This window comes from Lottia gigantea (assembly GCF_000327385.1).
Source record: "Lottia gigantea unplaced genomic scaffold LOTGIsca_17, whole genome shotgun sequence".
NCBI lineage: Eukaryota > Metazoa > Mollusca > Gastropoda > Lottiidae > Lottia > Lottia gigantea.
Genome location: NW_008708133.1, coordinates 935,255 through 950,866, shown reverse-complemented (window position 1 = coordinate 950,866; position 15,612 = coordinate 935,255). Strand labels below are relative to the sequence as shown.

Below are 15,612 nucleotides of genomic sequence, written 5' to 3'. Positions count from 1 at the left end.
TTGGAGAAGAGATTTGGGAACCTGGGAAATAAATACATTTCTTGCACATTTTGGGATTCTAAGTCGGAGACCCGTTGATCCTGAAAATCTATGGATTGTTTTAATTCTTCAATTTCTTGATCGGTCCTTTGCTGATCATTTTTGATGTTGCGTATCTCATGTTTTAAATCTTTGAATGAGTTTTCAAAGATGATCATTTTATCTGATACTTTTTCATCAAAGTTTGCTATGAGTTGTTTAAGATCCGCATTTGTAACATTACAGTCAGTACTCACATGTGATATGGTTTCAGAAGGCAAGTCCTCCTTGTGTTGTAAAATTGCACGTGCATCTTGTTCGGCGCCATCTTTTTTTTTCCTGGTCAGCGGTGTGGTGGTTTTCTGTCATTTTATTACCACTTCTTGTTGATCTTTTACCAGTATTTGGAGTCCTGATTGGGTGTATAGTCTTTTCCATCCTATAACAGGCCCCCTGTTTATGAATAGTTAGAGTTTACGAGCAGATGTTAAGTTGGTCGTGGAGTGCTCTTTCTACCCACGTCTATTCATCGCGGATGTTAAACCGGAAGTCTAGCTTGGCTCTTTACTAAAAGTGGTCGAGTCAACACCGGGCTTGAGAGGGTTTGAAGTTCAAAAAAGTCTTACAGCTATCAGGCAAAGTATCACGGGCCACGTTCGGTGCTCTAGTTTTTCTTTGTATTCGGGTTATTGCCCGATATTTTTTGGGTCGCTGCCCGAAAATTACCCCTACACGACCTGTAAAATCGAGATAAAATATTAGAGCCATATGCAGGGCTCGTACTTTACTAAAGTTTGACTAAAGTTAGACTTACCTTTACGAAAGTGGTGCTTAAATTTGACTATTAAATGTAAAAAATGAAAGCCTTAATCCTAACTTTGTAAAGTTCGACTTTAGTCAAGGTAAGAGCGCTGCATACGGCCCCAAGACTATCGGATCATGCTTTGTCGTATCTCCGTAATGTATCTATGCCAGCGACAAATCGATAAACAATCGTTTTAGCTTTTTACAAATGAACAAATCTGTAACGGAGATGTTACCAAGTACATGTCAATTTCATTTTAATTTATATATCCATCCATGTATAAATTATGCGTATTTAACCATATGCAAAATAGTTTGCAAACAATGCAGAATGCGTGATGTGCCAAAAAATAAATACATAAATAAATATATATAGAATCTTAAACTCGTGATAATGTCATATGAAATTTATGATACGAGCTGGGGTGTAATATTTAATATGGCAAGAATTTCAAAAATCTGATTTGATATAGGCACGAGTGAAAGATTGTTTTGATAACACAACTTTCAAAAAACGCATAATATATATATTCCCTTTGAATTCCATGCATGCACCGTTTCTTTATTAGCGAAGATTGACGTTATTCTGAGGTCAGACTTTTTGAGTATCTTCCCGGGAGGTCACCGTTTTGTTTTCTTTGATGATTTTGGGTAAATGCCGCCAAGAGATTGAGGTGTTAAGACCCCATTAACGGTGACAAAAATTCATGAAAATTGTTCTCATACATTAATTGAAAATTGTTCACCTGCATTAATTACTATTTAACGATGTAACTCACTGTTTTGGCATCTGTGATTAAAATATTGAACTTTATTCACCATTTGATATATATAAAGACGTGTATGTCGAGGGAATGCATATTCATTCAAAATGGCAAACGCACAGCTCGCTGGTCGTTATTTTGGTAGTAAGTGATTACAAGTATCGTATAAATAAAAGGAAGACTGATACTGATGTTTGGAAATGTACTTCCAAAACATGAAATACAACTGCAATCACATCTAACGATATCTTGATAAGAGTAAATGGCGACCACAACAATGAAGATGCTCACTTGGACATGAAGGTAAGAAAGGGTTTATGACTAATAATGTTTTGATACATGCATTTGCATTCAGAAATTAATTTTTTCTCAGTAAAATCATACCTTAAGCCTATTCCAACCTATTCTCGAAGAAATGTCGAGATTGTGAGAGTGGAATGATGACAACGTAGAAATAATCTCATCAATGCCTACATTCTGGTCTAAGAAGAACACCCTTTATCGCTCCAGGCATGTAGTGCTTCCAAAGCTTCTCACCAGTAGAAGTGAACTTGAAATTCCAACTGAGTTTCAACATACGAAATCGGGTGAAATGTTTCTGTGCATCGACGATGGCACTGGTGAATTCTTGGCTTCTCGACAGCACGAAATGTTCATCATTTGGCGAGGGCTGATACTTTTTATGGTGATGAAAGGTAAGAATTGGCTATAACGCGATTAAGTAGGCTTACGTCTGCTAAGATAACGAAAAATAATCCTATTTTTCTCAAAATCCAAATTTTGAAAAAATTCCCGGGACGTCACCGTTTTTCGTTTCTGCAAGGTTAATTATGACCCAAGCGGTGACTTAACATAAACTCCCTCCAACCATTGATTCGTTACGTAGTCGGCTAGTTCTACCAATCTGGGGTCGTTTGGCATTTCACTCATGGCATTGACGTAAACTTCCTCTACCATATTACTTGGTATCATTGGCAAAACTGCACATCTTCAAACAAAACGGATAACTGCGTCATCACCATACTGTCGTTGTAGACCACACTGCTGCATGCGTCTCCATATACACTGTTTATAATGGAAGAAGCGACCTTTCCATTGGGATTCTGCACCTTTTATAAATTATCCTTGCGTAACGAAATAAATAAGACCAACGTAAACACGTCCACTAATTACCTTCAATTTTAACCGATTCACCAACAAAGGATGTCTTGTTGTTTGTTTATATGGCGCATGGATACATGACCTAATTTGCCTAGTTATTTACCTGTGCTTTGAGTTCATGTTGATTTTATGAACCCGTGTTATGAACATGGGTGTGTTATAAAACGCTCTATAAAATCGAAGTGGACGGCGAACTTATATCAAGTATGTTCAGGGTCAATGACTTATGTACCTTGCTCAGGTCATGAATTTTAAACAAACTTTGCTCCGATTGATCTCTCTTTCAGTAAAAACATTTTCATACCCAATCATTTTATTAGTTTGGATATAACATTTATACTTTGTATACATTGTCACTATGAATGAAGTTTTTCACTCATATCTTTATCTGGTTACATGGGATATCAAAGACAATTGACTACATAATTCAGTAGCACAATTAAATATAGTTCCATGTTTAAGTTTGATAGAAATCTTTTAACGCTTATTTGTGGATGGTGGATAAGGGGGTTCTGAAAACCCGAGTTTGCTGGTACATTTATAAATCACTAACACACAGAACTACAATAAAAGAGATACAGATTAAATATATTTTAAAAATAGCACAACAATCTTTTCCGCATATTATATACATATGTGGTCATTAGCCGTGTAAAGTTTAGATATACAAGATTCCTCAAAAAATATTTTAGTCGCCAATGTTAGCGTTACCCATGTCCTTTGGTCCGTCCACAATTAATCGTAAATACTCTGGAAGGCACAACTTTTGACGGATTCTGACGAAAAGTGTTTGTAATCACCCAAAGATGAACCCTATTAAAAATGAAAAATTCGAAAATATTCAGTATGAGTTGTTGCCCTTGTTCTTGACGACTTTTTTTTTTAGCTCGTGGCCATAATTCTTGACCGTTTTTGACGAAACTTGGTGTGACTGTTTATGGTGATCCCTATCGGAAATAAAAAAAATTTAACATGAGTTATTGTTCTTGGAAATATGTGCATTCTTTAGCTTGTAAACACCCTAGAAGGCACAATTCTCGAAACTTTGTGATATTGTTTATTATCACCAACTATAGATGAAAATCAATGATTGAAAAATAAAAGATTAAAGTTACTGACCTGTTCCTAAGAACGTTTTGACAAAATGTATTTGGTGATATTGTTCATTATCACCCCAAAATGTTCTAAAGAAGTGTATAACATTCAATATTTCATACTAGTGATTGTAATTTTTTTTATTCAAGATCAAAGATGCCAGTGGGCGTATGTTACCTTACCTGGCAATCTATCTCAGATACATAAGAATGTCAAAAGACGTAGCCTACCGTGAAAATGAAGATTAAAGAAGAGAGACATGCTGCCCAGCCAAAACCATACTGATCTGTAATAATACCACCAACTGTGGGACCAACAAACGCTCTGAAAGAGATGTAGACTAAATTACAACGAGTAGCTCTATGTTCCTTTAACAACGGTAGATTTTGTCCATATATAGATATGGATAATATCTACCGTTGTACATGGAGGAGCTAAAGACTTCAGACTCTCAATACAAGCTGTTATTTCAGTTAGTTGAAAGGAAGGAAGCAGACTTTTGAGTATCTTAATCAGTTGCCAGTCTCTAGAATTTCTTTTTGGCCCAAATGGTAAAAAGAATTTTACTTACCCCAATGAGTATGCTGAATTATATAAGCCACTTACCATACCAAATGTATCTAAAGATTCTTCATAGCCCAATTGTCTGACAAAGAAAAACAATTTGGAATCCGGGATGGCGGAATCTGGAGGAGCATTTTCTGCTGTTTCCTGCATCCATGTCTAGATATTAAAATGACCATATACTACACATGTTGATACACTCGTAAGGATTTGCCTGGACAGTAAGATATAGTCCACTTCAATAAAATTTGGGCTTTATTGTGAATCGTTACAAGCCAGTAATGATGTTAGGAAAAACTTACTTGGCTCCATTCAGAATTGCCTTAAAGGAAGTGACAAATGCTACACCAACTGTTATACCAAATATAAGTAAAGTGGTAATAATCAACCAAAGTTCATATGGAATAAATGGAAAGAAGGGTGCTGGTCCGAGTAATAAAAACATCAATGCTGAAGATATTGAGCCAACCATCATCATTCCTCCAATCCAACCCTAAAATACCTTAATCCCTGAAGATCTCTCAACAATTAATCAAATTTAAATATTTCATAATTTCAACAAAAGTTTACTTTATAATAGAGTATTACGAATCCTTCCATTATGTAACACAAATATTCTGACGTCTCAAACTGATAAAGAAAAAAACAATTTAAAATTCAATATGTATGAAATTTAGATAGTTACCTTAGAATCCCCGATGTAGCCAAATAACGGTGCTGTTAAACCATACATTCCCGGCGTACATAGAAATATCAATCCAACATAAAAAGAACCTAATTCAAACTGTCAAAAATGAAATGAAATGAATGGAGTTTTACGTCCTACTTCTCTGCACCATGTGGGCTGATGAAGACGGGCAACGCCATGCAGGGTGCAATGAGGGAAATTTTGCCAGGACAGCGGCATTAGCCTGCTCTTTTTCGATTTCCAACTGTCGAGGGATCTTTAACGTGCACAGCCTGTAGCACACGGGGCCTCGGTTTATTGTCCCATCCGAACGACTAGACGCTAGACTGTCTTAGAGAGCTGTATAACATTAAAATTTAATAAACCTTACTTTATCAAGATGAGAGGCTAAGGTTGGATCCATAAAACCTAGAGAGTATGAAGCACTAAAAATTGCTAATCCAGTGACGACAACCAAAGGACTTCTTAGTAATGATAAAACTGATCCTTTGAATGGCAACTTGGATTCTGAAACATATTTAAATCATAAAATCATCAAAACGAAATAAAGTTATTTCTTCTATAATGGCCAGTTTAAAGGACTGATTTATGCACTAATTTCTTTCAGATGATAGAACGATGACTTCCACTTTCAGAATTTGATCTGAACCAATCACACTTACCTTTCGGCGAAGGCATTAAGAACAAAGACACAGTACCACAGGTAATCAAGATACTGCCAAGTACCCAAAATGGTAAACCATATCCACCGAGCTAAAACATGAGTGGCAGAACTTAGATAAATCTTGATAATGTGACGAATTCTCTAATTATAGCATAATGATGTTACTCGCACCATATTGTTAGTAAATCACATAAGTAGCTTTTCGTGAACTTAAAATGTTATAATTCATTTAGAAAGTCTTGAACAATAAAGGTATACATTCAGATAATTTTTGCTTATTTCTACATATAAGGAGCAAACCCATAGTATACTATGTAACCCATAGTATACTGTACGAAAATCAACTTCCAATTTAATAATGAAAATAATTATCTGTAGGCCGACTGATTTGCAATTTAAATGAAATGAAAATGTTTCAATGGTAAATTTGGTTATGATAAATAAATGTTAGTGAATTAATCTACCTCATAAAGAGCCCCACCGATAGGGGGTCCAAGCATCAAACCTAAACCAGTAAATGTCTCCAACGCACCCTAGAAAGATAACTTACATTAATATACTTATATCAGTATTTCCATCCGAAAGTTAAACACCTGAATAAGATCGGACATTGACTAAACTATGATTACCTTCATATTTTTATTCATTAAATGTAAAACTTTGTTTTAAATGAGAATTTATGTGATGACTGTAATAATTCAGATATTACATCAATTTAGAACTAAAAAAATGGCTGTATATTGATATTTTAGTTTGAAACTTTCTTTAACATTTGTTGTGACAATCAAATCATATTGCCAGATAAAGTGATTTTTAGAAAATGTCGAAAGCACAACAACCATTCTTTGCCATTTTTGTCTACAGCATATAAATGAGATACTTACAAAAACTGTAGCGACATGATTTGGGAATTCAAAAGCCATTATTGCGAAACTTGCTGTGATGAACATGGAAGTTCCTAAAGCTTCAATGGTTCTGCACAAAAAACACATCGCTATAAATATGTCACCTGGTGGGCACTTATCTAAAACTCTGAAATAAGAGGGGTAATTCCATCTCAAAAAATCAATTTAACCATCTTTCACCGCAGACCCTCTTCCATTATTTTCTTTTTGAGTGGTTGCTGGTGAAAAATGAAGATTTGATCTTTTTACGACAGTGATCTCAATTTTACCGCGTTAACACGTTATGACAAGAAAAAGACCTTTAAAGTGATAAATTCTAGTAATTTAAACATCCTACGAGATTTAAAACATTGTTCAAAGGATAACTTTTTGCTGCAAAATCCAAATCAGGTATCCGAAAGACTGAATTAGTTTACTTTCTGGAATAATTGGCTTTAAAAATGCAATTATGTTCACAAGGACTAAGTTTTGTGGGGTCATGCATAATTCTTTGTATATAGGGATTTGCAACTCTAAATTTTGCAATATTTCGTTGGCAGGCGAATCAAAATCAAATCATCGTGAATGTCAGAAACATTTACAATATACGTACCCAAATAATATAGAACAGCATCCACAAACAAAAACACCAGATATAAACATAAACTTGGCTCCAATCTTGGTCAGCTGAAAAATATAAATGATAAATACTGATATCATATCGGGATATCTTTCGAACGATACCAGTGTTTTCTAGAGTCTTGGCTCTACTAACCGACCACCATAGCATTAAATCATGGGATAGAAATTTAAATCTTCTATTGTGATAATTAAATATACTTACAAAGAATCCTAATATAGGGGAGGTAATAAAAATAATAAGTTGAAAGCAACTGAATATTAATCCAACTGTTGTTTCTGATGCAGATTTCTTCTTTGCCTGAAATAATGAAGCCTCTGTTGACGCATCCGAAGATTAGACCAGTCGAGAGTTATGGAATGTACAGGACGGGTTCTCAACAGTAAAAGTGTTACAGCGATATTCTGTTTTTAAATTCACATTCATGTACATGGTAAATAAACATGAAAACCAGACTCACCTCCCCTGGAAAAAATGGAGCTAGTAGAGAAAAGCAAATGAAGGCAGAGAAATTTACCATTCCAATTACAATAAAAACAACCTTCTTTCTTCCGCTAAGTCTTCGAATAGAAAACTCTTCCGCTGTTTTTGGTAGTAAAGCAGAAGCTGTTCCATTTTCATGAGGTGAAGAAATTGTGTCATATGTTCCGTTCCCTGGACCAACGTTTCCGTTCGAGGGCAATAAAGTTGTTTTTTCATCATCTCCATATTCTATATCCATTCTACCAATGAACTGATTGGTCCCCTTGATTCTAAATCAGACAATAGAAATTCATTATTGGTTTTACCAGACTTTAGAGTATATTTTTAGTTTTAATTTGATAGCATATTTCAGCAGAAAAAACCTCAGCTGGTTCAAATCCGATAGAGACCATAAAACACCCCGGCGAGTCTGACACAATGTTGAAAACGGTTCTCTATCCCAAAAACTACGATTCAGTTTCGGGATGGATTCCCGATGTCGGTGACGGAGAAGTTTTAAAAGAACCGGTCAGAACTGTAGCAAATGACGCAGACCTTGCTAGGATAAGGGTAGTTGCTAGAAACACACTGGAAAGAGTGACTCGCGGAGTAAATCACGGATTTGAAAAACGAGCGCTTCAATACAACAATGTCGTCGAGAACAACAGATGGGGTAATTACGTAAATTGGAAGTTGTATCCTTTATTTGGTCTCTTGGAACACAGAAAGGTTTCCATAGGTTTACCGTATAAAATTCATTTGCAAAGAGAAATCAACGACAACAAGATATTCTTTGGTGAAAACAACTCTGACGCAAAATTGGAAATAACGAATATCCAACTTTACAGACCGGTAATCACTCCTTCTGTAGAAGTGGAAACGAGAATATTCAACTCTTTAACCAAAGACATCGAAATTGCTTTTCTTCGTCGTAACACGGTAGGTAGCATGACTTTAACGGGAGAATCCACCACGTGGCCAATCACCAACACCGTGAAACCAGCGAGATATCTAATGGTCGGTTTCAAAAACTTGCCAGACTCTCAGACAAACAACAACAACATTTTCAGAGTGGCATTGAACGATACTCAAGATCCAATCATTCGCAAAGTTCAAGTCAGATTGAACAACGATAATTATCCTAATCAACCTTTGACAAAAACACAAGGAGATGTAACAGGTTATTGTTTATTGCTGGAAGAAGCAAAACATTTAATTAAAATAGCAGATAGAAGAATGATAAGAATTGAATAATAAAACACCCTTTAAAAATGAAACCAGAAACTTTAGTTATGAAAATAATAGAAGCTATGGAAACGAATTCGCCGACTCTAATAACTTACAACGGTAAAAAAGTGCATATAACCCAAAAGATTATCGATAAATACAAACATTGCAAAGTCAGAGACGATATAGACTTGGAAAGAATTGATGAGAATTTAACTAAAAAAGGTGGATTTTTACCTTTCTTACCTTTAATCTTTGCTGGTTTAGCTGCAGCTGGTGCAATTGCTTGTGGTGCTGCTGGGATAGCCAAAGCTGTCAACGATAAGAAAGCTGAAGCCGCTGCAAACGCCGAAGCACGTAGACACAATTTGGCAATGGAAAGAGAAGCACGAGGAGGTTCGGGAGTAGGAGATATATTAGGGACGGTTAAAGAATTCGGACAAAGATTTGGCGAAGAAACCAAGAAAACCGTTAAAGAGGGATTAAGCAAATTAATAGATAAAATCGACACCGGAGAAATGAAGGTCAAACACAAGGGCGACGCCATATTTTTTAAAAACATACGTTCGGGCGAGGGAATCTTCCTTTCAAAGTATAAAGGCAACGGGGTGATTTTTGGTACGAAAATGTAATAAATAAAAATGGGCAAAAAATTTAATCATTCAGAAATATTTCCTAATAACCCAATGCTCATGTGTATATGCGGTAGTTCAGGTTCTGGGAAAACTCGTCTCACTTTTAACATGTTGACAACACCAAACCTTTTAGATTTCGATTCTCAGTATATCTACACAACAACACCAGAGCAATCGTATTATCAATTCCTCAAAGCTTTGGAATATTTACCAAAGAAAGATGTTCAAGACATATTTCAATATTACGAAGAAGAAGAAGTGGAAATAAAAGATATCATAGAAAACTTCATTAAATCAAAGAATCCATCTTTCAATCCAACGGATATAAAAGTTTTTCTTACGAAAAATGTTAATGATCTAGACTTGTCTAATATTGATAGCAATCGAAAGAACTTAATATTGTTTGACGACTGCGTAGCGCAAAGAAATCAAACTGTTCAACAAGAATTCTTCACCAAAGGAAGACATCACAACTGTCACTGCATATACCAATCCCAATCTTTTTACGGGATGGATTCTATGTTCATTAGAAAAAATGCAAATTGTTTTTATTATTTGAATTAAACGATAAAGATTAATCTCAAATCATTCAGTCTATAAATCACGGAATGGACAGAGATACATTTAAAAAAGTTTGTAAAGCTCAATGGAGAAACCCAGATGATCATGGATATGTATTTGTAAATACTAGAAAACCTGCGGGAGAAAGAGTTATGATCGATATATGTTAATTTTATTTTTTTAAAAATGACGGATTGGAATAATTTTTTAAAAAGAAATAGAGAATATATCAAAGCTAAGAATAAAATAAAGACCCAAGTTGAAAATAACAGATTACAACAACTCGGATTAACGGAAAATCTACAGACTCCATTTCAACCCATATTAAAAAGTCAAGAAGATATTAAAAAGAGACTCGCTATAGAACCCACGCCTCCTATAGAACCCAAACCGATTGAATATAATGGTATTATAATTAGGGAATTAGTTGATATAAAACGTCTTTTTTCAAACCCTGACCCAGATTTACCAAAGAGCATTTCACCAATCGTTGATAATCAAGGTTTATTGTTTAATGGATTTAGAATTATATTTAGTGGAAATTCACCACAATTCAAAATCGACACAAAAGACTTTATATTTAAATTAACGAGAGGGTTAATAGATTTAATGAATGGCGAGGATTTTGAAATTGCCGATTACAAGGATTTAGTTGCATACTCAAAATTTCTACATGCGATCAAAAAGTCAGGACCCGAAACAAGAAGATTGAAAGAAGTTGATTTTTATACAACAAAAGTTATTGAGGAATCAGATGATTATGCAGAAGATTATCCACCAATCATACAAGAAATAGACGAATTCGATGATATGGTGGCATCTGGTCAAGGTATAACGTTTTTATCCGACGACAATAAAGAATTGCTTAATAGATTAGAAATAATATTAGCGGCCATGAAAGAAGGTCATTGATCAGACAGACAATACAACGAAGTCAATGCCATATTAAAACGGCTTTTGGAGAAAAAAATCATCACTAAAAAAGACTATATAAACGTCATTAAAAATGTCCAATAAAGAACATTTGTTCGTTATCACCTCGAATAAACCAGACATCAAATTGTCTCTAGACTACGAGTATGAACTCGATCGCAATAAACAGTACGAACTGGGATTAAAGTATTTCTCCGTTTACAATTCCATTAGAAACATCAACGAAAAAAACAATCAACTAAAAATATCGACGGATAACGGAGTTACGTTCGAAACCATAAGCTTACTACCGGGGAGCTACGAATACGTAGCCATCAACGAATACCTATCCGAATACGCAGGAAGCGTGAACGGCAAAAACAATATCGAATTCGAAGGTAATCTGAATCTGAACAAAATAAAACTGATCTTGAGAAATAACAGTCATGTCGATTTCAACATAGAAAATTCGTTGAATGCGTTACTAGGGTTCGATAAACGAATATACGCTCAATCGACATTGGCGCCGCACAAGGCCAACATTGAGAACGATATCGACGTGATCAACATTCACTGTAATTTGATCAACGGTGGATTTTTCAACAAGCACAAACGCCAAATCATATACAGCATACCGACTTTTACGGTGCCGATCGGATACAGAATTATAGAGAAACCGTTTCAAACGACCTATTTACCAGTCAATTCTTTCATGATCAAAGATATAAATCTGGAAATCAAAGACGGTAAAAACAGGTTCATAGACGAAGAAATTGTCATTCAACTTCATTTAAAACAATCTTCATTCTCTTCTTGATTAGAAAGATAATCGAAATCATCAAATTCATAGTTTTCGTCAAAACTATACTCATCTTTGTCGTTGTAAGGATACATAATTCCTTCACTGTTTGGTGGTTTTCTTTTAACATTATTCAAATAACTTCTAAAAACTTTAGTTTGTTTATCATTTGGAATAACTACTCCATTGGTGAAACTTTTTTCCCATGGTTTATTAAATTCGTTCGACACATCATGTCCGCTTGCTAACTGAACGTAATCTTCTACACTTATCTTATCATTAGAATAACCTTTAAACGTTTTCTTTTCTTTTAAAACACCGTCAGAAGTCAAAACGATGTTGTATTTGACTTTTGGTGCTAAATATAAACCAAATATAATTCCACCGTCACCGTAATCGTTTTTACCTTTGCAATAGTCTTTTTCGGAGACCAAACCAGCTCTGTTTAGTTTTTTCCAATTTTTGGATGAAATGTACAAACTATCGGTGTCGGTATAGTATATTTCGGGTTTATAAAATCCATTTATGACGTGAATGAAATTGTTCATTATTTTTTTACTGTGAGATAAAACGAATGATCCCAAATGACTAGGTGTTAGTCGTGTAGATTTTCTATCTTCGGTAGTAATCTCTTTTTCTTCAATTTCCGTTTCAACAATATATTGAGTATCATTAATTTTCTCATAGGTTTTAACGCGTGAATCAAAGTTGGCCTGTAAAGTTGCTTCATTCCATAAATGTCTAGTTGTGAATATATCTTTCTGAATTGATTTACCATACAAGGAATTACCTAATAATTTCATGCAATTACTACCCACGATATTACCTTCTCGTTTATATTTATTTCTTAAATCTCTCAAAATTAAAATATAATCTCTATAGGGTGGAGTTTTAAAATTTTCTTCGTAAACTATACCATCTAATATTCTAATAATTCGTCCACCGGCTTTCACTATTTCTTGAATATCGACCGGTGTTAAAATGTCGTGACAGAAACCATTTCTGAACCCGATTTTGTTACCCGTTTCCTTTTTACCTTCTTTATTCGTGAAAGTGATTTTATCTTTAGCTGGTATCGGTTGGAAGAACATGTTTTTGGGATAGTCAAACCACACTGTTAAAATAGCTGTTCTAGGTCTGAATTTTTGTTTATTGAAGAGTTTTACAAATTCTTTTTCTTCTTCTGGTAGAAACGGTCTTCCACTTTCCGCTCTCGGATATTCACTGTCTAAATCGGACATGGCGGAAGCGTATAAACCGTTAGCATCAAATGCCATTAGTTTAGTACATTCTATTTTTTTAAGTCTCGAATGAACCACCGTTTTGTCTTTTGTGCTTGCACTATATTCTTTGAATAAATCAATTATGTTATTACTTTCTGTTTGTGAAATATATTCCTTTAATACGTTACAAATTTCATCCATTTTGTTCGTTTCAAATGATTTTCTATTTGCCGAAACTCTTCCTCCTTTAATAGATCGTCTGATAAAATTTCTTATAAAAGGATTAGTGTGCGAATAAACTTTTTCTATATTTTCTTTTTCGTATGTTTCGCAACCATTCTAGTAGTTTCATACCATTCTTCTTCCACCATTTCTTTATCGTAATGATATAAATAATACCAACCCTTTAAAGATAAAGATGGAGCCGTTAGATTATTGGACATATTTTGGTTTACAAAATTGGTTGTATTTTATCAAACAAGCTCCCAAACAGAGAGTGTCTCTCTTGGCGTAAGGTTCCCATTCGTGTCTCAATTCCTCCCAGTTGTCTCGCGTGTATTTAGCAATATCTACGTCGGCAATCTTTCTCAAATTCGCGGGGAGATTGGAAGAATTTCCCCATGCAGCCAAACTAGAGGATTCGTGTTGATAGAAACACGTGAAATTTATATGTTGTAAATAATTACCCTTTATTTCTTTCTGTCTTTTCCATTTTTTCTGTAAATCTTCATCCGTGTATGGATTAGATAAAGGAAAAGATAGAATTCCTCTGGGTGTTTTTAAAGGGTAATGCGTTAGTTTTTTTGCATTTTTAAGCACGATCCAGTTGTCGAATCCACTGCCGTTATGAGAAATTAATGTTAATCTCTTTCTATCATATTGACCTAAATATTTCAACATTTGATCGATGCAATCTGTACCTACAAATATTTCTACTACATTCATTAGTTTATCATAAAATTCTTCTGGAATGGGATCTGTAGGCTTTAAATCTGGAAATAGATTATTTATTCTGTTTAATATTTTCCTTAGTTTTTCTAAATTAATTAAAGTGCAACAATATGGAATTGCTCTTCGCGTGTCTTTTTCTGAATACGTTTCGCAATCCCAAGCGAATAAAGCATCATCGCTCATACTCGAAAGCACGTTTAGTTTGAGGGGTGAAACCTGTGTTACTGCGTTGTCGTCTCTACACGTTTTCCACACCTGTTCGTAATTGTCTTCTATTCTTGAATTCCCAAACTTTTTTGGCTTCTTCTAATCAAACAGAAATGCGAGTTGTGTAAGTACAAAACCCAATCTAATTCATCGTGAACGTCTCTGGGGTGAAAATGTCTGTTTTTGGGATTATAAATTTGAAACGAAGTGTTGAATTTCTTGTTGAATTCATTCATTCTAGCACAAGTCATCACTCCTTTTCTATTTGCTTTTGAAAACCCGTTGATGTATTCTTGAAATTTACACGTTAAATCTTTGTTCAAAACACGATTGACGCATTTGATAAAACAGTGACCATCTGTAGGTATGTAACAGTTTTCGCCTTCGTATTCATTGATCTTTTTAAGTAGATCAGTTCCTCCTCTACCAACTCTCGGTCTTTTTATTTCTTGGAAATTGTCTTTCATTAAAATTATTTTTCCTGTAAAATACCAATCGGAAGCATCGGATTTTTTATCCATATTTGAAAAGATATTGTGAAAAGTTTTGGCATTGAAACCGAGGAGTGACATGTATTGTCTGTGATTCCCTTACTCGACTATCTCTCCATCTATTTTAATTTGTCCTTTGAATGTTTTAAATTTATCAGAGATAGACTTGATAACATCGGAAAATAGGGCGTTTTCTATCAATGTTTCATCAAGTTCGATTTTAATCATATTTTTTTAAGTATATATTTTTGATTATTTCTTTATTTTGACCGCTGATATTTCTGTATGGAATTTGTCCAAAATTTCATTGAATTCTTGTAATTCTTCAACTGTTATGTTCTTGTCTTCTCTCGATCTTTCGAAAAAGATGTACAATTGATTAAGATACATATTCAAGATATCCGTTTTCTTTTTATAATGAGCTTTCTTTTTGCTCGTGAAACCAAAAGTGATGAGACCGCAAGAAGTCGTTTGAACGGCTGTTAATGCAGCCAATACGGTTGGAATGATGACCGGAAGCATTAATCCACCAGTCACGGCCGTTGCCACCGTTACTCCTACCGTTAGAACTGTGCTCGCTGTTTTGAAAACAGAATCGATTCTACACCATGTTTTCCTGCATGAATTGTACTGTCTCAACTTTATTTTCAACTCTTCTTGTTTGTCTATCATGTATTGTTGTCTGCTTTCGAGTTCCATATTTTAAGTCGTTAAATTAAGTGAATTTCCGATAGATAGAACCACGGTATATCAAATAGAGCGAAGTCGTTTGGCCTAGCATTATTATTAAAATTTCGGGTATTAAAAGTAAAAACATTTACGCGTCCTAACGACATTTCTTTTTTCGTATGTCCTCGTAAGA

The 15,612-nt window shown here is 34.6% G+C and overlaps 5 protein-coding genes across 5 annotated transcripts in view; 2 read left to right on the top strand and 3 right to left on the bottom strand.

The window, feature by feature from the left end:
• Positions 1 to 4,054: 4,054 nt before the first annotated feature.
• On the bottom strand, positions 4,055 to 8,003 carry LOTGIDRAFT_113544 (hypothetical protein; the record flags this gene model as incomplete). Its single annotated transcript, XM_009051615.1, has 11 exons — positions 4,055 to 4,166; positions 4,414 to 4,488; positions 4,709 to 4,899; positions 5,092 to 5,190; positions 5,465 to 5,580; positions 5,724 to 5,847; positions 6,223 to 6,291; positions 6,643 to 6,790; positions 7,256 to 7,329; positions 7,487 to 7,582; positions 7,743 to 8,003. The coding sequence occupies 11 exons, from the start codon at positions 8,001 to 8,003 to the stop codon at positions 4,055 to 4,057; spliced, it is 1,365 nt and encodes a 454-aa protein (XP_009049863.1).
• Positions 8,004 to 9,015: 1,012 nt separating this feature from the next.
• LOTGIDRAFT_158458 (hypothetical protein) lies at positions 9,016 to 10,170 on the top strand (the record flags this gene model as incomplete). Its single annotated transcript, XM_009051614.1, has 2 exons — positions 9,016 to 9,589; positions 9,638 to 10,170. 2 exons carry the CDS (start codon positions 9,016 to 9,018, stop codon positions 10,168 to 10,170), a joined length of 1,107 nt encoding a protein of 368 aa, XP_009049862.1.
• Positions 10,171 to 10,353: 183 nt separating this feature from the next.
• LOTGIDRAFT_158457 (hypothetical protein) lies at positions 10,354 to 11,079 on the top strand (the record flags this gene model as incomplete). Its single annotated transcript, XM_009051613.1, has 1 exon — positions 10,354 to 11,079. One exon carries the CDS (start codon positions 10,354 to 10,356, stop codon positions 11,077 to 11,079), a length of 726 nt encoding a protein of 241 aa, XP_009049861.1.
• A 786-nt stretch (positions 11,080 to 11,865) lies between these two features.
• LOTGIDRAFT_158456 (hypothetical protein) lies at positions 11,866 to 13,302 on the bottom strand (the record flags this gene model as incomplete). Its single annotated transcript, XM_009051612.1, has 1 exon — positions 11,866 to 13,302. One exon carries the CDS (start codon positions 13,300 to 13,302, stop codon positions 11,866 to 11,868), a length of 1,437 nt encoding a protein of 478 aa, XP_009049860.1.
• Positions 13,303 to 13,533: 231 nt separating this feature from the next.
• Positions 13,534 to 15,612, bottom strand: part of LOTGIDRAFT_158455 (hypothetical protein) — a gene marked incomplete at both ends in the record, with an annotated part of 3,283 nt that continues 1,204 nt past the window's right edge. The window contains 2 exons of the mRNA XM_009051611.1: positions 13,534 to 14,093; positions 14,564 to 14,740. Coding sequence (XP_009049859.1) covers positions 13,534 to 14,093; positions 14,564 to 14,740 — 737 coding nt within the window. The remainder of the gene's footprint in view (positions 14,094 to 14,563; positions 14,741 to 15,612) is intronic.